This window comes from Xylocopa sonorina, chromosome 7, assembly GCF_050948175.1.
Source record: "Xylocopa sonorina isolate GNS202 chromosome 7, iyXylSono1_principal, whole genome shotgun sequence".
Taxonomy (NCBI): Eukaryota; Metazoa; Arthropoda; class Insecta; order Hymenoptera; family Apidae; genus Xylocopa; species Xylocopa sonorina.
Window position 1 is genome coordinate 13,396,924 of NC_135199.1, and position 23,138 is coordinate 13,420,061.

Here is a 23,138-nt window from a genome sequence, read left to right on the forward strand (position 1 = left end):
CGTCACCGTATGCTTACGCGGCAAACAGTCGGAGAACAGACGTCGTTTTACCGGGGTAACATCTGTGAAAATAAAAGATTGGTAAAGCAAAGAGATCGAGAGTAGCGTAACGCGCGGTGCAGTCGATTCACAGTTGAATCGTAGTCGCGTTGGTAATTTCCAAAGGCGACTATACGCACCTGATAGAGTCGCCCCCACGCTGGTAACTCGGCGAGGCAAGATGGCGGGGAGCGGTGGGGCCCAGAACGAGTCCCTAACTCTCGGCTCAGTTGCTGTTGGTACGCCGGGCCCCGTTGGTGCGTTACGCGGCCTCGTCTCGAGCTTGGAAAAAATTTCGAAAATACGCTCATTCACGCCGGTTGACGCGGCGTCGACGGGTAACCACGGGGAAGAAAGAGGAAGAGAGAGAGAGAGAGAGGTGCCGCGTCAGGCATTAACTCTCGTCACGACGCGTTCATCATTCTTATCCTTCCCCTCTCTCTTTCTCTTCTCTCGCATTCGATTCGAGCTATTACGTTAACGAGGGTCAAAGCGAATTCGAGACGCGCGCGCGAGAATCGGTGACTCGGTGTGAGGTGGTTCGAGAGTCGGTGGATACGTATCCAGATTTCTAGCCGAAGGAGGAAACTCTGCTGTTGCATCCGTCGAAGATTTCGAGGAAAGTGACGCCTCGCGCGGAAGATAGCAGGCTGCTCGACCAATAGACGCGCGTTTTCCCGCGCTATTGGCCCGCGAGAGAACGAAACGACCACGGAATCGAACGGGGGATCTCTAGTCGTTTCCCGGCGTGGATTGTCACCGACTGTCGACGCGTACCCAACATTCCCGAATCGAGAAAAGGTATCGTTCAAACTAACTTTCCGACCGTTTCTTTTTACCCGCGTCGCGTGTTCTACAGTGCTGGAGATTACTACTGGAACCGTTCCATTTCCTCGGAATATACCAAACATTTCTGTGCTCGTGGTTTACTACCACGTTACGTTGGTCAAATTTCGATAAAACAACTGGCTTGATAATACTTATCTCGAAGCACGCTTTAAAAATGTCCCAAGATGTTAGCTTAGTCAATTATAATGCAATCCCGATTAAAAATCATAGGATGGCGTAAACACGCGTTAACCTCACAAGACGAAAGTACTAATTATCTTAGACGACTACACGCCACTCGAATAAACGCTTTTCCATGCGTATATCCGTACCGATGATTTATCGAGGTCGTTCAATCGACTCCAGTTGTTGAAACGTTCGCCATAATTATATATTCGTCAAAACCGAACGCGACGTACACTTTTATCTTAATGTCATTCGAGATATCGATCGACTGCTAATTGGAAATCGGCTTAGACTTTCGCTAAACTTACGGTTATTCCTTCACACGATAATCACCATTGTCCTTCGATCGTCGTTTCTCGAGTCCCGACGTCGAGTTCCACTCGATCGAGACAAAGACGATTCGAAAACTATTCGAACGTGCCGGCGTTTTCGTCTGAATGGAAAAGTGAAATGGGACCTCCTGGATAAGGCGTCCGAGCCTTGCCACGAGATAAAATCCTGATAAAGAACGATGGGGGCCTTTGCATACAAAGGACCATAAATATACGATATTATCTACCAGACGAGGGAGTGACGGTGAACCAGTATACGACGACGGTATACCGGAGATCCTAGTTTAATCGTGTCTCGTTGAAACTTTAACGAAGATAATACAGCAGCTTCCACGATATCGTCTCGACGAAACGGGCAACGCACGAGATTTCTGTCGGGGGTTAGAAGCGGTAATTCCTTTTGAAAGAATTATCCCCTCGTTCTGCAAACGTTGGAGCTGGATCAGGGAGGAACTGGAATGAATTTCGACAGTTTTAAGTCACGTTTACTCGAGATGCGCCGGTTGACAGACGGGAAAAACAAGCAACGGCTGAAAGATCTCGGTGGGACTAATAGAAAAATACCCGGGCGGGAAAGCGGTCGGTAACTTGGCTCGAAAGCGGTAACAAAGCATAAAAGACACATGGACGCGCGTACGTGTGTCGCAGAACTGGTTTATCCGGAATTCGAGTGCTGGGGGATCGAACGGACCTCTCGGATCTCTGCTATGACTGAAACTCTCCGTTTGAAATTTTTTAACAGCCGACGACGAAGGGATAAAAAGCGATCGTAGGCAAAAAATATTTATAAATTACTCACGTTCGCTGAACCGAATCGACATTCTGCGAGATATCTACGAGTTACGACTAATTAACGATCGGTGATAGTCGCGTTGCCCAAGAGTTACAAATATCGCTCGAGGTTTTAATTGAAAACTTGATCAAATCCAGCTCGAATGCATTCTAAATATTTATGCGACGCGCGCACTTGTCGTAAAAGAATAGTTTACGTTACACCGTCTGCGGCAGCGTTAATGCGTGTAGCTAGCAACCCTGTTTCTCCACAGCTACGTGCATTGAAATACAATATACGTATCGCGGTCGAAGCTCTTTCTCTACCTTTTTCATTTCGTTCCCATTGTCACCGTTCCCAGCGTATTCACGTTTCTGGATATTCGACGATGATTTAACGTACATGTGACTCATAAACCACATGCGCGATGCTACGCACCTACTTCCGGAAGTTTAAGGGTATCATTCGAAGCAACAAACGCGCTGCGTTATCTCGAGGCGATGCAGAGGCGGCATTGCCTTCCGTTTCTCTCTGTTTCATTTCGTTTCACGCTGCTGGTCAAGCATTCCGTGTCGTTCTCGCATCGCGATCGAATATCATCGGGGACGTTGAATAAGTCCTCCCGCGCGACACGTTCTTCCATCGATCGCGTAAAATGTCTCTTCCGATACATCGTCGAGATCTCGTCGAGAGTCGAACGTATTCTTTGTTTCTCGTTTTTTCATCGACGCTGTAAAATCGTGGCGCCATTCACCTTTCACTCGACGACGAGGCAAGCGCCCTTCACTCTAGCAATATCGTTCCTGCCCGATAACAGAGATACGATTCGCAGACGAGGCGAAGAGAGCAGCGCAGCCGTTTTTTACGCGATCGTCTCCGTCGAAGTCGGTACACGGTCTGAACCGGCGTTGAAATCACTGGCCGCGTGCGGATTTCCGTGGTATACGCGGTATGCTCACGTGCGAGCTCAGCCAGCGTAGCTCAGCCATCCTTGAACAATTTTGCACCGCGCGAAAGCGTGATCGCTCGATCATTCATTTGCCTTCGATCACCGTTTTCTCCTTCGATTTTTATCTACGCCTCGAGAAACTTTGTTCTTTTACTAGAGCTCTAGAAGGGGGAATGGAACGCGATACCGTAGGGAATGGTATGTTTACCGAATAATTTTACGGTTCACAGAGAATTCCCTTGAGACACCCAGGCGCATCCAACTTCTTTCATCCTTTACCTCGTTCGTTCTTTTGAACCAGCCTGAATGTACGCTCTGTTATCGGAAAAGCAGGTCTCGCGACCTGATGAAATTGTAGGCAGAAACGAGGCTTTCTCGATCGCGACGTACGAGCGTCTGGTTTAGTATTTCCAACTCGAGTTTGAGTAAACGTGATAGCGAGAAGGTATAACGAGGCACGTTCGGACAGTCGAGTGGTTCTTAAAAAGTTTCGAGGCGCGGTTACCACGAACGCGACAGCTAACTGTAAAACCCCCGTGCACCGAGTCACGGCAAAAAAAACAGCCTACGCAATAGTAGTCTGGTGTCCCCTGCGTTTGCACCAGAGAAACCGTTAAGCTTCTCCGTTCGCAAATGCTCTCGCTTTTGGAGCGAAGTTTAACAACGCTCGTCGGATGCTGGCAGATATTATAGAGCTAGAAGGACACTCGCATCCGACCGTCCGGATATCACGACCGGCATAAGGCGGATTAATTATGTCCCGAAGAGACTCGGGCCCGTGGAAGTGAGTTAATCAAGGTCAACGATCTTTACGCTGGTCGGTGTTCGAGCTGATGAAAATGCATGAGAATTCCCGCGGCTTGCCGCCCTTCTGGAAGCCCGATAAACATTTAATAAAGTTTTCTCGCAGTCTGGACACGCAGCTCTCGGCTATGGAATAAATTACGGCGCGCGAACACCGCCCGGCTAAATGCCAGCCGGCCTGTTTCATAACTCGCTCCGCTGGCCCATGCCACCGCGTATTCCTCGATTCTCCGCCGCCAACAAAGAGCATTTGTTCCCTGCCTACTTTCATGCAGCGACGACGCCCGTCGAGACTGCAGCGATTCCATTCGACCACCTTTTAATATCTTCCTCGAGTAGAAATGCGTTGAGAAAACGAGCTGCATCGATGGTAACTCCAACTAATCCCCTGCGTGAGAGATATCGTTCGAACGAGGAGTCTGATAGGTTACGATGAGCATTCCACGCGACTATTGTACGCGATACAACGAAAAGAAAAGGGGAAATTCCTCTGAGCGAGTAACCCTCCATGGAAGTGTTGCAACGGAGATAAGCGATTGCCTCTGGGTGCGATATTCCAAGTGGAAGTTGCATTTAGGTCAAGTACACTTAAACGTAGGCGCGTTTCACCAGTTTTTCGCGCACGCTAATTAAGCATAGAATTGCAGTGAATACCGCGAGAAGAGGGAGATTCGCGAATGGTAAACGTTTTTCCTTTCCGCGAACTACTTTTTGCATCATCGGCTGCGCGTCATCCGGTAAAAACGCGTAAGCGGCGGTCGACATCTTGGAGATGTTCGAACAGATCGGGAGGCTCGTAAATCAGTGGCAATGGTTCGTTTCTCGGCTCGCATTAGCGGGCATTACCCTTCGTTAAATCCGCCATACGGCCCACGTGAATCGTGCTCTCGTTGCGATTATCGATTTTCCTGTCTACCAGCGTGCATAAATTCCGAGCTAATTAGGAACGTTCGTTTCTGTATTCGCACCGTCGCCATCTCTCTACTTGAATCGAAGAAGAATATAATAAAGATATCGTGTCCACCAGGGTTTCGAAATTCGCGGTGTGCGAGTATCTTTATTTTTCCTGTCGCCGTATACGCATGCGGTCGGATCATCGAAAATATCGGGCAATCCGAAAAACCTGTTCCTCTGGCTTGTAATCCGATCGCAGTGATTCGCGACGGTTGTGGTCGCGCTGATAAAAAAACCACACCGTCTCGCGGTTCTCCAGGATTCCGATCCCGTGCCTTCAATTTCGAACCCGACACCAGTCGATTACCTTCCGTGCGGACAGAAGCCGCCGCTCTGGGAACGAGAAACGTTCCTGTCGAGAATACGGTGCCATAATATTTACACCTAGAATCTCTACTATTGTTTAAACGCTCGTGGTTTGTATAAACCTCGAAGATGTTTAGACTAAACAGTCTCAGCTCTCGCCGAGTGATTTAGGAATTATCGATGTTACTCGTACAAATATGTACACCAACCGCGTCGCGGAAAGACAGACTACTTCTCATTCGGAGGTACGATCGAATAGAATGGCCGATACGAGAATCGAATGAAAAGAGAAACACCTCGAACTTGGTTCGAGGAATACCGGTAAGGGGAAAAAAGTTTTCGTGTAGGAGTTCCAACGACTTTGTTTGAATAATCGTCGAAGCGGTCGGCGGTGTAGAAAGCGTCGCGTTTTCTCGTGTCGTCAACGTGTCCACTCCCGGCGAGCCTGGGCTGGCTTCCCCCTCTCCCGTTTCACGAGAAACATCCGAGTAACTGGTTTGACTTGTATACGTATGTATGTATATGTATATATATATATATATATGTATATGTTCGTTAACCGAGAGACCGTTTCGAAGAAGCGCGGAGAAGGAATTGTTGAACCGTCGCCGCGCTTGTACAAACTTCGCGACGGGCATCGTTATTTGCGCAGGCGAGGGACGACTCGTGAGGAGGAATACGAAAGGAAGAGGTTTCGCTCGGACGAAGAGAAGAAATCGATAGAGAAAACGTGCGTGTGTCCCGCGTATTAAGCGTAGGAGGAATAATTCGAGGATTCCGGCAGGGGACTCGTGGAACGATACGAGTTGTGGATCGTTTTAAATCATCCGGCACGTTGAAACGACCGCGGACACCGCTGTCTGAAATTACACGCGAGCACGCCCGCCCTTTTGCCAGTGTACGCGTGCGCGTGCGCACGAACGGTGTTCCACGAAGAGAAAAGTTCCTGAGTCCACGTAACCGTAGCCAATCCGCAACGTTACACTCGATCGCATCCCTACGAAGCGAAAATGGCAAAGCTTCGGGAGTGTTTCGCGACGAATGCCACGCAAACGCGATCGAATTCGGCAGACGAGAATACTGGTCTGGGATGCAACGCGCGCGATCAGCACTCTGTCGATCCTGCGCGCTGGCGAATTGACCCTGCTCAATAGCACGCGCCTCGTCTGCTGTCAATTAATTAACTAATAAACTTCCTACGTCCTACAGCCGGCTATTTCTGCTTACAACCGTGGTTCTTGTTAACTTGTCGTTGCTAAAACTGTCGTACCATATATGCATCTATTTAACGACTCGCCCGTGGGGGCTCTTTAACTACGAGGCTTGGAACTTTCAGCTAATTGCTCGTCGCGTAATTACCTTCGTCTAAATTTGACGGACTCGAGCAATCATAATCTCGCATGCAAAACTTCGTTTTACCGAAGATTTCGTTACGCGGAAGAAAGAGCTCGTTGTCGGTAGTAAAAGTCGCGCGAGGCTCCAGAGGACAATTGCCCCGAATGGTCGCGACAGAAATGGCGGTCGTTTCGAGTCGCGTCGAAACATTTTCATTCTTCTTTTCTTTTTGCTCTTTCGCGCCGCCATCGCGATAGCGAAGAAAAGAAAAGAGTGTTTTCGAGGCGTCGACGGCGAATGAAAAATCCGCCAGTTCTTGCTGCCAAGCTTGGGCGCGCGCTTTTGTTTCACCGCGAGAACAATCAAACGGGCTGAAGGGCGCGCTGCGATGGGCCCTTGCATACGCGCGTATATCGATCCTTTGCGCTTACTTACATCTGCCGTTTCCAGGCTTGCGAATTGCGAACTGGCTATTCGAGTGGCCCGGAAACGAAAGCTCGGCCGATACGATCGCGCTTCAATCGCTTTTTGTTCGATGAATAGCTTGAACTCGTATTTCTTCTTTTTCACGTCCCTTACTCTCTCTTTCCTCTCCTCCTCCTTCACCATTGTACATACGATATTTTTCTTTCCCTCCTTTCTCACAGTTCCGCGCGTGTGCATCGTCGAAGAGATCGCCAAACGTAAGACACGCGGCGAGTAAGCAAAGAAACAGATTACGCGTTCCGTTATTCGATGTGTTTCCATTGTAATCTCCTACTGTACGATAAAATTTGTCGAGCGTATCGTTAACGCTAATTGCCAGGGGGGAAGACGCGGAAAGGAGCGTCGAGACCCTAACCGATTAAAAAGCCAAGATACACGATGCGTTATTAAGCGTCACGCGAGCTCGCAATCGGAGACGTTCGCGTTCCCTGTACTCTGCTCGGTTACACCCGGTGCATTGACTCACCGTGTGCAACTGGCTTACTCGACGAGAATGTAAATGCTCGCGGCCGTGTCAGTGACAAAGGCTCGGCGGAGTTTCGATCGCGATTGTTCGAACGCTGCGACTAGTTTGCCACGAGCGTTCGTTTCGAGATGAACGCGTCGTACATCGCGATGTGTACGCGCTCGATCCATAACCTTTCTCTGTAACGCGCGATGCGCCGTTTTCGTCCTTTCCAGGAACGCGCTGCGTAATCGAGGACATCAGCGATGGCGGTGTTCGGGTTGGTCTCGGCTGTGGCCGGGTTCGTCAAGGTGCGATACCTCGTGGACAAGGCGATCATCGACAACATGGTGTTCAGAGCGCACTACAGGATCACCTCCGCCATCCTGTTCGCCTGTTGCATCATTGTCTCAGCGAGTAATTTGATAGGTAAGCAAACCGGCCGCGACCTGTTCCGTCCGTTCGATTCCCGTAAGATTAACCGTAAACAAAATCTGTGGAAAGTTTTCGTTGTTCGAACAATTGTGCAACTCTAGCTACGCGAAACCCACCCAAGGCTTCTCGGAATGACAAACGCAAACTGTAACCCCGTCTGCGATCGAACTTACCTGTAAAGATTGTTTTCTCTCGTATTAACGGCAATTAACGGTTACACGAGGATACCGGTTAAAAACGGACCTGTGACCTCGCGTGCGAATCACGAGGGGGCGGCGTACATTTCTACGCGCGTCCGAAACTGAGAGTTCTACTCTCGTTCGATCTCGAGGCGAGTTAAGAGGAAGAAAAATGATACCGTTATCTAACGGTGGAGCGGAGCAGCGACGACTCGGGTCGAAGATCAAACGACGGTTCCAATGAACGTATTGGCGGAGCGCGTAGGGCGCGCAGATGGTCCCGATTAAACATCGCGCGCTCTGGCGGTGTCCCGTTTCGAGGACGCTGCTAGCAGTTATTTATCGGAACCAAGCGTGTTCCGTTCGTCAGTCGCGTTCGTTGCATAATCTTAGGTCGACAAACATTGTCGGATCGATGTAACTGGTAAACGGAGAATTGTAACGCTTGCCATAGGTGACCCGATAAACTGCCTGAGCGACGGAGGGGTGCCAGAGAACGTGATAAACACGTACTGCTGGATCACGTACACGTTCAGTCTGCCGCAGAATAATGCGAAACCGGTAGGGACCCACGTGGCCCACCCGGGTCTGGGCACCGACGTCGGTGAGAGGAGGTATCACTCGTACTATCAGTGGGTGCCCTTCATGCTCTTCTTCCAAGGTGTTCTGTTCTACGTGCCCCATTGGATATGGAAGCAATGGGAAGAGGGCAAGGTCAGAATGATATCCGAGGGCATGAGGGGAATTCTGGTCGATAGCAAGTCCGAACGGGAAGCCAAGTCGCAGCGGTTGGCCAAATACATAACGGATACGTTGAGCCTGCACAACACCTACGCGGCTGGTTACTTCTTCTGCGAGGCCCTCAACTTCGTTAACGTGGTAAGAGCGCGGTACAAGCGTCTCCCTCTTGAGCGAGATCACCGCAACACGACTACTAGATAATACGGAAACGATGCTTTCAGGTCAGCAATATATTCTTCATCGACACGTTCCTCGGCGGCGCGTTTTTGTCTTACGGCATAGACGTGTTGAAGTTCAGCAACATGAATCAAGAGCAGCGCAGCGACCCAATGGTCGAGGTGTTCCCTCGGGTGACTAAGTGTACCTTCCACAAATTCGGCGCTTCCGGGTCCATTCAAAAGTTCGACGCCCTCTGCGTTCTCGCTTTGAACATCCTCAACGAAAAGATCTACATCTTCCTCTGGTTCTGGTTCATCGTACTGGCGGTATTGTCCGGTGTCGCGCTGCTCTACAGCATGGCGGTGGTTCTGATGCCCAGCACCCGGGAGACCATCCTCAAGAAGCGATTCAAGTTTGACTCCTCGGCTACCGTCAGCGCGCTCATCAGAAAGACACAGGTGACCGGTCGACCGGAGGCTTGATCGTTTATCCATTTCAACCTTATTTACGTATATACAATTTCGACGTATCGCGTAACGTAAAACCGATGCGGTTTCTCTATAACAGCCGGAGACAATCGTGATCCACGATACGTTTCGTGACTGGGACGCGGTCGTTAATTGTAGGTAAATTTCCAGGTCGGCGATTTCCTGTTGCTTCATTTCCTGGGACAGAACATGAACGTGGTGATGTTCAACGAAGTGCTGGACGAGCTTTGTCGTCAGTTGAATATCGGCTCGACGAGTGGAGCGTCGCCAACCTCGATGCCTTCCGCGCCAAGCACTCTCGAGATGTCACCGATCTACCCGGAGATCGAAAAGTACGCGAAAGACACCGAGATATAAATGCCCCTAAGGCTTCCTTCCATTATCTCTTTATATTTTACATGTATTTTCTATATTGTGATACCGCCGAGGGTGATCATTGACTACACCGTCGGTCTCGTGAGAAACGTTTGCGCTATCGACGGCTGTTTACGCGGAAGCGCGATACGACGAGATCTTGCCGATTCAATTTCACGAACGATCCATCCGACGCTCGGAAGAAATAGCCAAAACCCGTGTTTTACTCCGTTCGTAGCGCAAACTGCTGTTAGATTTCCAAACAACCGTGTAATGTACTCGACGTGCCTGTATTTAGATGTACGCGCGTGTCGCGAGTCGTTTAATGCCGTAAAATTGTAGCCAGCTGAATTTCACACACGTTCGAGCGATCGTTTCTAACGTCGCGTTTCACCACCCCCTGCAGTTACGAGCTGCGTCACCGAGTAAAACATCCACGGTGCTATCGGAGACGATAACACCGTGTACGACGATAGCTATGAAATTTCAAACAGCGGACGTGATTTATTCTCCAACGAGATCGATTGTCACGCGGGGGTAAACGCTTGCATCGATCGTGGATTTCGATTCCTATTTGCGTCGCGCGTTCACATTCCTTTTCCTACTCATTTGTGTATCGCGACGAGTTAAGTGCCGTTTACCAAGTGTATACCCTCGCCTCCAACGGAGCACTGCGATGATACGATGACATCGACGAGTTCTCTCTTGCAGCGTTTCCGCTACGAGAAAAAATCTCCGGCTCGTATCGTTTACGAACAAAAAGCCTCGTTTCGAATAAACATGGAAAGAGACTGCGTAAATGAGCGTTTCTACAGTCTTATGAAAATGAGAGAAATGAACATTTGTAGACATAGAAATTATCAGAAAAGCTACTATATATTTTTTATATGCGATCATAAGGTAAATTTGTTTGATTCGACGCGCATAGGGGACCGTGCAGTCGCGTTATATCGAAACCACCACGCCACTACTGTACGTGCCTACAGAAATCAATGTTCGTTTCCGATTATTTAAGTATCCTCTTTGTATTCGCGTGTAATTGGTGCAATTATCGTAACGAAGTTATTAGCGTTAACGATGTTATATTTTGAAAAATGATTTATCGTATATATACATATCGCATTCTGTTGGAACAATTATATACGGGGCATTCTCCCAATTATCCGCAGTGATGCTAGCAATGATTCTCAATGAAAATTTAGAGTATATATGAATAGTTTATATAATGATATATATATATAAAATTTTAATTGGTATAGTTTTGTGAATAGAAACAATCTATAACGATAAGTAATTTGAATAATCGCTTTAGATGGAACTGTAGTACCATCGAGTTTCTGTTCGACTCAATCGATAGGTCTTTACTCGCAAGCAAAATTGTATAGCTTAAATCCGAGAAATTGAAGGTAGACGTCGACCGCTGTTCTTATAGAATACTCGAACGAGTTTCCGTTTCCAACGTAATTACCGTTCAAGCGGATTTCAGCTCGTTAACGTTATCGCTCGCTGAAAAGATTGGAGATCGAAAATCGTAATCGAATGGTTTTTGCCCGAAACGAAGCATAATACCGCTGATGCATCCCCCCACAGTTGAATGCTCATGTTTGTCTCCTCGTCTCGCGTGTTCTCGAGTTATCCGCGAGAATGATAACAATGCTGCCTGAATAAGTATATACAACGATACTACGACAATAATACTTTTAGTTTAAGACTATCTCAGTAGTGTATCTAAGCTGGTAAAGAGTACGTTAGACTCTTAGTCGCGTCCCAAGTGATATATACGTATATATATATATATACATATATATATTACGACAAGACATAGAAGTTTAAGTAAAACAAGACAGATGTGCCTTCTTTATTGTGTACTTTAATGCTAGAATCTCTGTAAGACGTGTTTATATAGAAAAATGCTCATTCGTAATGATCGCCGGCGAAATCAAGACGAAGACTGCCACATAATACGCAACGTTAAATGTAACTGGAGCAAAGCGGATAGACAAAGCAAACGAATTGTAGAATAAAAGGCTCTTTCTATGCGACGTGTCTGATCATTCGTTTCGTAGAACCGAGCCGCGGGCACCGGGTGCCATTTCTCGGCGAGTTAAACTCGAAGCAACCAACGGGATAGGAGGAAGTACCTAATCGTTCAATAAATTCCATTAAGTATACGCTCGAAATCGGTGAGACACGAGCGCATTGTATTACTACGGCATTCGACCACCGGTGGGATTCGTTCCACGTCCTCCGCTTCGCAATTCGCATTTCAGAAATCTAACTTACCGATTTCCCCAGTCGACTTTGTTGATAATTCGTAGCTTCAGCTCTCGCGTTTGATCGGTGGTGAGGGTGCCGGCCAAAAGTTGCCGCCGCCATTGCAGCAATTCGTCCATCACTTTCCGCAGCGTTACGAACTTGTAGTCCTCCCGGTCCTGGATTTATTCGACGGCAAAACGTTTCATTTAATCGCGGAGAATTTATAGCGGCCATTACGGAGAAGTTCGACGAGGAATTTGGCTCGCTTACCACGTAGAGTCTCTTCCATATGCCGCACCATTCTCGAAGCACGAGGGTGACCTCTCGCACCACCGGATCCTCCAAAGGTATCACCGACTCGAACAGCCCCTCGTTCTCGATCTTGCATAGTTTCAGGTGGACGTACGAACTGGGGAAGATTCCTTTCACCGCTCGATTCTTCGTCGAGAAGCCCCTGTACCAACCTGGAACGAGACGCGATCGATTCGAACTCTTCTCGTACGTGCAGTGTCGTCTATTCAGTGTCGTCGACTCACCTGCGCATTCCTCCAGGATCTGCACGGTCTCTCCGATTTCCAAGGGGAGGCCGTACCGCGTGTCGCCCCGCCAATTGTAAACAGCTGAGCAAAAAAGAACATCGTTAACGTTAAGGCCCCCTAGGCTTGGCCGGACGGAGGATTCTTTCCCATCTTTCCCTGTGCGTATCGACCGCGGCAAATATTATGATTCGCGGCGCAGATGGCCCGCTGAGAAGGAAACGAAATCTCCTCGACACTGTGTCGACGTACCTCGGAAAGTACGGAGAATTGATTCGCAACGATTCGATTATCTCCTTTTCGCGTGGCCACGATGAAGAAAAAGAAGAAGAAAGTTGAAATGGCTCGAGCGAAGGAGGGTGTAACGACGGAAAGAGGATCGGTCCCGTGTCCTTTCGTAGAAATGCCAGGCCTCGATAAGCCAACTCCGGGGCACCGGATACGCGTGACGCTGCACGCGCGACGAGCCAGCTTCCGGTCCTTCGACGGAGAAACGCACGCGAGACGCATCCGAATGAACGCACGCACACCTAGCCGCTGGCCAACCGAATGGAATGTGTGTTACCCGATGTATTTCTTCGCTCACCGAACAATAAGCGAGCGTAGATACCAACTACGATCCTAGATATCGACTACGATCCACCTAGCTAGCCAGTTCAACGCTTCCAGAGAAATCAATCTAGAGTCGAATGCTTTTTAACAAGTCGGAAAACCCATTGTCGGTCTTCTCGCGCCGAATCACGTCCGATCAAATTCTGCACGCACTCTGTGCACTTACGCATGTATATTTCCGCGGTTCGCTTTTCGAAATCTGCCTGAAAGCTGTCCGACGCGGACGGAATGGAGACACGGTCGAATCCTTCGGATTGAAACCTCCGACGGTTTTCCCCCGTAAGTTTTCCCGGGGAATTAAATCGATAACTCCCTTTCGCCCGTGTAAAACACTCGCTACAGGGGAGATCCGTGCTCCCTGCGAGTGGCGGACGCGGAAACTACTCTCCCTTTCGTTTCTCAGCACGTACAGGGACACCCTCTATCGAGAATCGAACATTAGGTCGCCGCAGGCGTTACAACAACCTTTCTCGCGTTTGCTTGCTGCAGTCGAACTCAAAGATTCGCCGCATGAATTATTTACAATGATGCCTCGGCCCTCGAATGGTTTCCCGAATCGGACAATCAGTCGCTGGTTAATCGGACGTGAGCTAAACTCGATCGAAGAGACCGCAGCGTGCCAATAGCTCGTTAGCTGTGGAAATTTGCTTGGCAATGTCCAAGACGTGCTCGGTTATCGACGAATTCTGACACAGTTTTCAAGTTGGCAAGAAAAGAAGGACGCTTAGAGGGCACGGGAACGAGTTAACGAAGAGGAACGAAGGAAAAGGCGAGAAAGAAAGAGGGAGAGAGAGAGAGAGAGAGAGAGATGCGAACCTGTGCGTGCCTGCATAAATGAATAAGTAAGCCAGATCAAAGGGTGATATCTGCTAAACGACCGTACTTTATCGGCTTTTACTTGAATACGGTGAAACAGGTGCGCCTCCGTCTCGAAAAAAGGGGGAGAATTACATAATTGATCATTCTTATGCAAACAATTACGTGGCACGCGATGACCATGATTCTCACCGTCTCCCTATTTGTCCGGTTAATTATTCGTTTCATATCTACGCGATACTTTTCGTTGATCTTTAATTAACGGATCTGTAAAGGGCTTTTAGTTGGTCGATCGTTGCTCCCATTGCAAATGTGTATTTTAAGGTTAAAGATTGCCGAGTCGAACCATAGATCCGGTCGTGCGCACGTGTTAGACCGTTGCGTGCAAAGATGCTTAAACGGAGGGGTTGGAACGGCTTTGGGGTGGCTAGTCTAGGAACACACCCTCTCAAAACCAGGGATGAACCCTGATGAAACCGTAAACAATTGCATCTGAAATCGTTCCACCATTCTGCCGCGACGCGCCGCCCCGATCGAACGAAGAAAAGACACGTCCAATTCCGTACGCGACAGACAGAGAGATATTTTCAATTCTTCCTCGCAACCGATATCGGTTTCCAAATCGTCTAGTCGATTAGCGAAGCGCAGAGGAATTTCTCGAAAGCGGATAGACAAACGAAATCAGTTTATCGAGATCTGCCAGAGGCGTTGTCGGAAAAGTCGGAGGTAATCGATACACGAGCCCTCGCTTCCCGGAAAGTTCCCAAACCGCGTATATAATGTACATATACGATTCGAGAGGCGGACCAGAAGAGGAACATCGGGGGGCAGCCTGCGTCCTATTTTCTTTCGAGATTTTCCACCGTGTGAAATTCAAAGCCGAGCCAGGTATACGATTTCCACGGGCGATCGAACGGGGAACGAAGAATTCAGGACGAGCAATCGTCGACGAAAAATGAGCAGAGAAGCACAATTTTACGTCGCACCGTCCGACGAAGTTCGTTATCTCGTCGTCGCGCGAGACAACGCACGCGCTTCTTTGTTTTCATTCTCGATACAGTGAGATAAGACGGAAATTCGTCAGCACGATGGAACGAAGTTCCCGAGCGGGAAGAGGGTGGCAGCGTGGAAGACACGGAATCGAGGCGAAAACGAGCGGCGAGGGAAGCCTCGATCGCGATCGGAAATGAAGAGTAGCAGCAGGTGGTAGTCGAATCGGCTCGTGCGCGGAGCACAATGCGGTCGACCTTGAAGATAACGCACACCGGCGTACCGTGAAAAGTAATCATCCAGCCAGTCGACGCGACGACTAACGAATCAAATTTCCCATATCTCGCGAGAATCTACGCTCGAATCGATGGAAGAACGCTATCTTGAACTATCGTTTCTTTTCGAGAGCCACGATCGTTAATCTCGATTCCTGCTTGCGAGGAACGAGATTGCTTGCGTCAGATCGAGTTAATCGAGCGATTGTTACGCGAACGGATTACGATGTAAATCGTTCTTTTCCACGTAATCCGTGCGCGTACGCGTATGCAAACCAAGTTTTTCATCGAATCGTCGCGACTTTCCTCGATACCAGTATCGTTTTAACATCGAGGATTACAGTCGAGCGTACGATATATCAGGAGTCCAGTTGCAGACGTATCGAGATTATCTTGAACTTAATACGCACGGTTAATGTACACGTATCTGTCGCTCGAACGAGCAATCTCTGTCGCATTTAACTAGGGGGAGCTTCCATTGGAATATCGAGCATTGTAAAACGAAACGTCGAAATGTCCGATGGAACGCGATACGATCGGTGAGAAACTCATCGATGGACACGCAACGGTAAATGACGAATCGACGGGTTCGAAGAATCGACGACTAAGTCGAGGAGAGAAACAATACGCGGGAATAGCAGCCGCGGATAAATCACGGCGCAGATTGTTAGATTGAAAGATTATGGTTTAATAGCGGCGCGGGACGCGAGTTCGTCCCACTGAAATAGGTTTATTCACACGTTATCTCCGCTGCGTTCCACCTTGGTCCACCAATTTTTAGCTGCGACCCGTTTTCCCTTTCTATCCTGAACGATTCTCACGCGAGAAACGCGAACGCGTACCACCTACGATCCCAACGTTCGTCGACCCTTCGTTTAAGACCGCGACGTCCAGACGTGGCAAAGCCGAAACGGACAATCGCGTTTCGCGAGACAGAGCCGCTCGTTTGGCACAGTTTCCTCGAAACTTGACAGCCTCCATTAAGAGACGGGACCGGAAAGAGAAAGAATAAACGACGGTGACGTCTCGCGAAGCAATTCGTCGTTCCTCTAATCTTTCCAGCCTTTGAAGTTAGCCCATCTCTCTTTCTCTTTCTCTCTCTCTCTCTATACACCGATTCGACAGACTTTTTCTCGCGTAGTGGGAACAGACGTGAGCGGAAACGAGCTCCATTTTCGACGCGTCGCGTCGCCGCGACAATGGAAAATGTACTTCGCACCTTTTACAGCAGAGACTGTGGAACGGATCGAGCGAGGAATTGGCTTGCTCTGTTCGGGACGCGAGGAGTTCATGGCGCCCCGTAGTGGACGTTACGCGACAAGAGGTAATAACATCGTATGTTAAGCTATTTAGATTCCGAGTGGCAGGTTACGTCCACGCATTCACTGTCGCCAGAGCTCGACGCGCCCAACGACGTGGGATTACCAACGATTGCTTAATTACTACCTCTCGCGATCCAAACGAGAAACTAACCTTCTATCCGAAATCTGTTCCTCGCAGACGTTTCGCAGCGAATCGAACGAACTCTTTTCTCTCTACCTCGTAACCTTCTAAATCATTTCAATTGGAAACGGTAGCCGAGTCGAGGCGAGGCACGAGTTCGCGCGAGAGCATTAGCGAACGAGAATGGGAACGCACCGTTCCGGAATGCAAGACAGGCATTTAATCGGGTGGAAACGCGTGAATTCTATTGAAATTCGTGGACAGAGTCGAAGGTTGCCCTCGCGCATTCCATCCTTCCTCCGCGGTTCGATCGCGAACGAGCTTGCTCGACGCTTTTAATCGCCGCTAAACATTGCTAATTTTTTTCAGCTCGTTACGGTCGGCGACGCAACGCGAAACTCGAAACAGCGGGAGCGTTTCCGGTCGATCGTGGATACCGCGTTCGATCGATCCTTCGACGTTACAATTCCGTCGAGGATTTTCCATACCGCGAATAAGTCATATTATTATATAACAGCGATCTTTTTTCTTTTTTTCCTCGTACAAAACCAACGATCGTTCCATCTAACCTCGAACGAGCGACGTGTAAAAACACGTCGTTAGAGAATCATTTACTTTTTACTTAGATACAACAGCGACGCGCTCGCGGAGAGTAACGAGATTTTCATACGGGAAATTTGCAATTCCATTATTATGCAGATTCCGCGTACCCAGAACAGTATACGCGGTTCAAATAAAAGTCTGTTGATCAAAGGCGTCGGCAGTCGCGTTCGAATCTGAACGACGCCTCTCCTCCATGCATTTCACGCGCGTTTTCTCCATCCTGTGCGGTCGTTGTGCCTGTGAAAAGCTCGCAGAGTAATACGCGTCGAGTACTGTACGCATTCTATGAAGCCGCGTATCTCGGATTGGCTTCTTTCACAGAAAATTCCTAAAACCGCTCGACACGTCGCCCGACGACGTTAATTGGGTGTCGAAATAAGAAAAAGACGAAAGAGAGTATCGCTGGTGGCAAACGTGAACGAATCGAAGCTGGTGGAGCAGTGAACGCGCGTCTCGTGTCCCAGACGAGACGGAGAAAACAAAATTAAACGGATGTAATTCAAGGATACTCCAGAGTGGAGAACCATCAGCTGACAACGACACGGGACTGCTAATGTCCCGACGAAACCCGACGAGGCTCGAATCTACGCGGAATTGTCTGGCTTTCGCTGTCCGGTTCGAGAACTCGCGACGTTAAATCGACGAGGGTGAACGATCGACATTTCGAAGGTCGTGCACCAATTGCTCGATCGGATTTCGAAAAATGTAGGTTACCGCAGGAAGAGAGGAACGCGGCTAATTAGACGGAGAAACGGTGGAAGCGTCCGTTTATTAGTCCCTTTATCGGCGCGGGCTTACCACTGGTCCGCGATCAATGCATGAATGGGAATCGGAGCAGACGCGAGGAAAATAGCGGCACACACGGGTAGACGCACACGGTTACGCACAGACACGCGAACCCAGATACAGTATCGTATCTCGTAGTCGAGAGATCCGAAGACAGTGCCGATAATGAAACGCGCGAGATACGCGAGACGCGAGGGGAACCAGGATGCGAGCGTGTGTGCACGGTCAGTGGCACGGTGTCGTCGATCGTGAACCGGTGAAAGTCGACGGATTCGTTTAACTGGATCGGATGGGAAGTATCGCGTGGACGGGGCACGAGCGGTTTGACAGATCGCCGGGGTCGATGCCGCGCGTTAATCGCGAGAGTAGACCTGCGAGAACTCACCGACGCCGTACTTGGTCGTTTTCGTCGTCGTCCACATCTCGAGCGGCTCGACGACGGCGCTACATGCCTTGACAAACGGCCACACCAACCACTCGTAGTATCACGAAAAATTCGAAAACACAAACATTGGGTGTGTTTGCCGCACAAGTGCCACCCTCGCGGCTCTCTCCCTCTCTGCGACGAGCAGCAACGTTGCCGGTCACCGCTACGAGCCGCGCTCGACTGACTTACGGCAACGCCGCCGCTACTGCGTCGGTCACGTGGCTCCTCAGGTACGTACTCACTCGACTTCTGTTTTTCTTCGTTCCAACGTTTCTTTTCCTTCCACTTGTTTCAGAACGACCCCGCTAGCCGCCGGCTATCGCCAGATGGGTTTCGAAGGAAACGGAACCACGCATTCTTATGAAACTTGAGAAAAAGAAACTTTTAAAACGTTATCCGTTATACGCTAGAGGGATTATTCCAGTAACGTACTAGCTACGATGGTAAGCACGAAATCCGAATTCTCCGCCGATTCACAGCCGATTCATTTTTCTAGCGGTTTATTAATTTATTTATTTATAATAAATACAATAATCGTGAAACAGAGGTAAATCTACTATAAAAGATATGGTATACCTTCATAAATTCTCTTATACTTTTATTTACAGCTTTTTGTTCTTACGCGATTAAACGATGATGAGACCTAGAGCACTAAACGTGTAGCACGAAGTGAAGTCGAGCGTAGACCAGATCGAAGCTACGATGAATTCAAATATTCTAATCTGTCGGTGTATTTTAAAAGTTGATGGGCTTGCCGAAGTACGCGGCCAAGTTAGCTTCCTTCAAAGCTTCCGCACAAGTCTGCAAAAGTAACCAGCAAGATCAATATTCTCCGCATTCGCTATTCGATCGGATGTAGCGGTTGACTTACGGGATGTGCGTGACATGTCCTCGCAACGTCTTCCGCGCTTGCACCATATTCCATGGCAAGAACCGCCTCGTTGATCAATTCACCGGCTACCGAACCGATCATGTGCACGCCTAATATTTTGTCCGTAGTTTGGTCGGCTAACACTTTAACGAAACCATCCGTGTCGAGGTTCGTTTTCGCTCTGGAATTTGCCAGATGTGGGAATTTGCCAATTTTATAGGCGATACCGTCCTTTTTCAAGTCTTCCTCCGACTTGCCCACCCAACCGACTTCCGGATGCGTGTATATTACACTAGGTATACAATTGTAATCGATGTGAACGGCACCTAAATGAATGTAATTACTTTAAATACAGTCTCTACGATACAAGTCAAAACGATCGTGGAGTTATATTCCCAATTACCTCCAGCAATGCCTTCAACCGTGATCACACCTTCGTCTTCGGCTTTGTGAGCCAACATTGGCCCGTGAATGCAATCCCCGATAGCATAAATTCTGTACGAACAAAATTTTGTGTACGAGACAGTCGAATGGATGAAAAGAAACTATAAGGCAACTTGTACTCACGAAGGTACCACTGTTTGGAATCTACTATTCACAGGGATCCTGCCCTTTGCGTCTCTTTCGATTCCTAAATCCTCTAATCCTAAATTCGTCGTGTACGGCCTTCTACCAACGCAAACTAAAAGTACATCGCACGGTAGGTCTTCCTTTTTGCTAGGATCTTTCGCATCCTCCACGGAAACGATGATTTCGCTACCGGTTTTTTTCGCGGCAGTAACTTTTGTTCCCAACTTGAACTTTAAGCCTTGCTTGCTTAAAATTTTTTGTAACGTTTGACTAACTTCACCATCGATGCCTACACCACCGATGGATGGTAAGAATTCAATCGCAGTTACATCTGAGCCCAACCTGGAACGATACACGTACCGGTCAACGCTGATATCTTGCGCAGATTTACTTTGATAAGAATACCTTTGCCAAACGGAGCCTAATTCTAATCCAATGACACCAGCACCGATCACTATAAATCTTTTCGGCACTTGGCTTAACGACAACGCTCCGGTAGATGAAACAATTTGTTTCTCGTCAACTTCTATACCAGGAAGCGGGGCGACTTCGCTGCCAGTTGCAATTACAATATTTTTAGCATTAATCGTGCTCACTACCGAACCGTCTGGACCAAGCGCTGTCACTTGGTTTGGGCTGGTAATTTTGCCATGACCCTTCACCCACTCTACCTTATTCTTTTTGAATAAACCAGCGATTCCGCCTGTTAAAGCTTTAACTACGTTACGTTTTTGATCCATCAACTGGTCTAGATTAAGCTTAACATTTTCAACTGAAACGCAAAAGTGACGTTAGTAACCGTTAAATTATAATATCGTATCTTTGCAACAGAAAGTGAAATAAACTTACCAATAATGCCACGGTTTTTTAAATCTCCGCTATGCGCCATATGGTAGTAATGCGAATTATTCAACAGAGATTTTGACGGAATGCATCCAACGTTGAGGCAAGTCCCCCCTAGTGTTTCATCTTTTTCTACGCAAACAGTTTTCATTCCTAATTGAGCTGCTTTAATGGATGCTACGTAACCACCTGGACCTCCACCAATCACCACGATATCCGCATCTAACTTGCTGGAATACCTGCGTTGTTGTGCAGCTGTCAACCCAGGTACAACTCGTTTGACACCTGACGGCTAGTTAGGAAATGAAAAGGAAGCTGTTAGTTAAAAACTGAATCGAGTTATTTCCACTCATCTTTTTTACTGCTATTCCTTTAGACTCTGGAGGAACCAAGCGTAGTCGTTATGACATAACCAATGATTAAGAAAGAAAGTGCTTTTGTATCGAATAATGAATTCAAGAGAGCAGTTTGCCTTTGCCAAACGTTCGATCGATGTTTCATTGATAATAATAATAAAGTACAAAGATTATCAGCTGAGTGGTTAAGTAAAGTTTGTTACAATAATCATTTGTCCTTCAAAATGTTACGAAATAGAGTCGAATACGAGTGGTCCGATATACGATCACGATGCAGTCCACGAGGCCACACGTCGTGGTATCTTTGCTAGTTTTTCTTTGAAAACGCTTACTCTGACAGAGGTGGTCACCAAACTCCAAAAAGTAGCCTGCATCATCTTTTCCAAATTTCTAATTCTAATCCACTGTCCAATACAGAGGGGGTCGAAAGGAGAACGGGTTCACGGCAGTGAGAAGCGAGAGCACTACCGGTTACTTCAATATCGTCCAAGTCGTCCGAGCTCTGATTATTCGATGTATCGTCGGCTATGTGCTTCCTAGCCTCTACTGTTCGATGGCGCTACCGTAAACTGTTATGCAACGAGAAATGCCATTTAACCCTTATCTTCTTCGAACGAGACACACACAATCAATCAGCACCTGTAATCTTGTCTGGATTTGGTATTACATCATCCTCTTTACATCTAGAATTTGCCTCGTCTATAATTAAAATTTAGATATTAATTAGATAAAAGGAAAGGCGGGATATACCTCGAGAACACAACTTTGTCACAGTAAGAACACTATGCTACTTGCGCTGCTTTTTATTCTAACTTATTCTATATTTCCCGCTTTAGAGGTAAGAGAGAGAAAGATATATTAGAGAGCTATAAGAAAGAGTGAGACAGACGATACCGACCTTACTCCAGAACCCGTGGCGCCATCTCTGTGAAGAGTGCTCAAACTGTTCGCACAGCGTTATCGACAGCGAAGTAAACTACTTACCGACAAGTGGCGCCATCTCTGAGGTGACTGCTGAAACTACTCGTCGAATAGTTTCCGCGATTTCCGTAGAGATGGCGCCACGAGTTCTAACGAGGGTCGGTATCATCTGTCTCACTCTTTCTTATAGCTTTCTTATATATCTTTCTCTCTTTTACCTCTGTAATCCTGGCGATAGCTCTGTAACGTTACGAAACCTGGCGGCGCCAGCGTGATACGCTGGTGCTTTTTCAAGTGTTATGTGATTTGCTGTGTTATCTGGGAATTTGAATTTTGACAAATTTATTTTAAGTTAAAATGTGTTTCGTTTAACTTGTTCTGGAAATAGATAACTTCGACGTTTGTTTAAATATTTACATTTCGTTAAGTACGATTACGCTGCGCTTTAAGCTAGTGTGTAAAGCGCCTTCGCAAAAGCATATCTTTTAGATAGTCGTGAATATCTGAGTCATCTTGGATTATTGACTACCACATGGCAAGTATATGGTCTATTAAATTTAATCTCATTTATAGCTAAGCTGAAGCAAGTTTGCAACTTAAATGAAAAGTTGTTCTTACGCGCATCATCGCGTGTCATTCATCGAAACGGTAATGATTGATGCCATCTCGCGGGTACGTATAGAATGCCTCTTTCCGGCATAACATTTAAATCGATTGACGCATGAGCACTTTAGCCGTAGTCGATATTGCGAACTTCTGTTTCGATGTTTGGTTAGACGGCGACCGGTTGGAAAAAGGGTGGCAATCGAAGGAGCGAAGAAGAGGAGGCACGGAAACGAGGGATAAATAAAGACGAATAACATGTTAGGGGTCGAGGGAAAAGGGCAACAGATGTCCTTCCGTATGACGCATGACTCGTTCGGCCCTTGGCTAGATAGTACCGTTTGCGTCTCTCTACCTCGCGGGAGTATCGTGCGCTACGAGAAGAAAGTTAACCCCGTCGCTCGAAGAAACACGCTCGTTGGAAACCGGTTAGTATCT

At 47.9% G+C, this 23,138-nt stretch overlaps 3 protein-coding genes across 4 annotated transcripts in view; 1 reads left to right on the forward strand and 2 right to left on the reverse strand.

The window, feature by feature from the left end:
• The window catches only part of Spg (dedicator of cytokinesis spg), a 30,091-nt gene extending 11,370 nt beyond the window's left edge, over positions 1-18,721 (reverse strand). Inside the window, exons 1-4 of one of the 2 annotated variants that reach the window (XM_076898494.1) lie at positions 18,495-18,721; positions 12,585-12,668; positions 12,319-12,512; positions 12,076-12,224 (exon numbers count right to left, since the gene is read on the reverse strand). In XM_076898494.1, the coding sequence (XP_076754609.1) occupies positions 12,076-12,224; positions 12,319-12,512; positions 12,585-12,668; positions 18,495-18,531 (464 nt within the window). In that variant the 5' untranslated portion in view covers positions 18,532-18,721. The remainder of the gene's footprint in view (positions 1-12,075; positions 12,225-12,318; positions 12,513-12,584; positions 12,669-18,494) is intronic. The other variant, XM_076898495.1, reaches the window with a different exon arrangement.
• Inx3 (innexin 3) lies at positions 676-9,988 on the forward strand. Its single transcript, XM_076898091.1, has 5 exons — positions 676-840; positions 7,673-7,865; positions 8,505-8,929; positions 9,013-9,408; positions 9,589-9,988. The coding sequence occupies exons 2-5, from the start codon at positions 7,703-7,705 to the stop codon at positions 9,793-9,795; spliced, it is 1,191 nt and encodes a 396-aa protein (XP_076754206.1). The 5' UTR covers positions 676-840; positions 7,673-7,702; the 3' UTR covers positions 9,796-9,988.
• A 323-nt stretch (positions 18,722-19,044) lies between the features above and the next one.
• Positions 19,045-21,700, reverse strand: LOC143425068 (dihydrolipoyl dehydrogenase, mitochondrial). Its single transcript, XM_076897538.1, has 7 exons — positions 21,509-21,700; positions 20,827-21,112; positions 20,383-20,749; positions 19,975-20,319; positions 19,811-19,902; positions 19,408-19,733; positions 19,045-19,337 (listed from the first exon to the last, which is right to left on the reverse strand). The coding sequence occupies exons 1-7, from the start codon at positions 21,551-21,553 to the stop codon at positions 19,272-19,274; spliced, it is 1,527 nt and encodes a 508-aa protein (XP_076753653.1). The 5' UTR covers positions 21,554-21,700; the 3' UTR covers positions 19,045-19,271.
• Between the last annotated feature and the right edge of the window lie 1,438 nt (positions 21,701-23,138).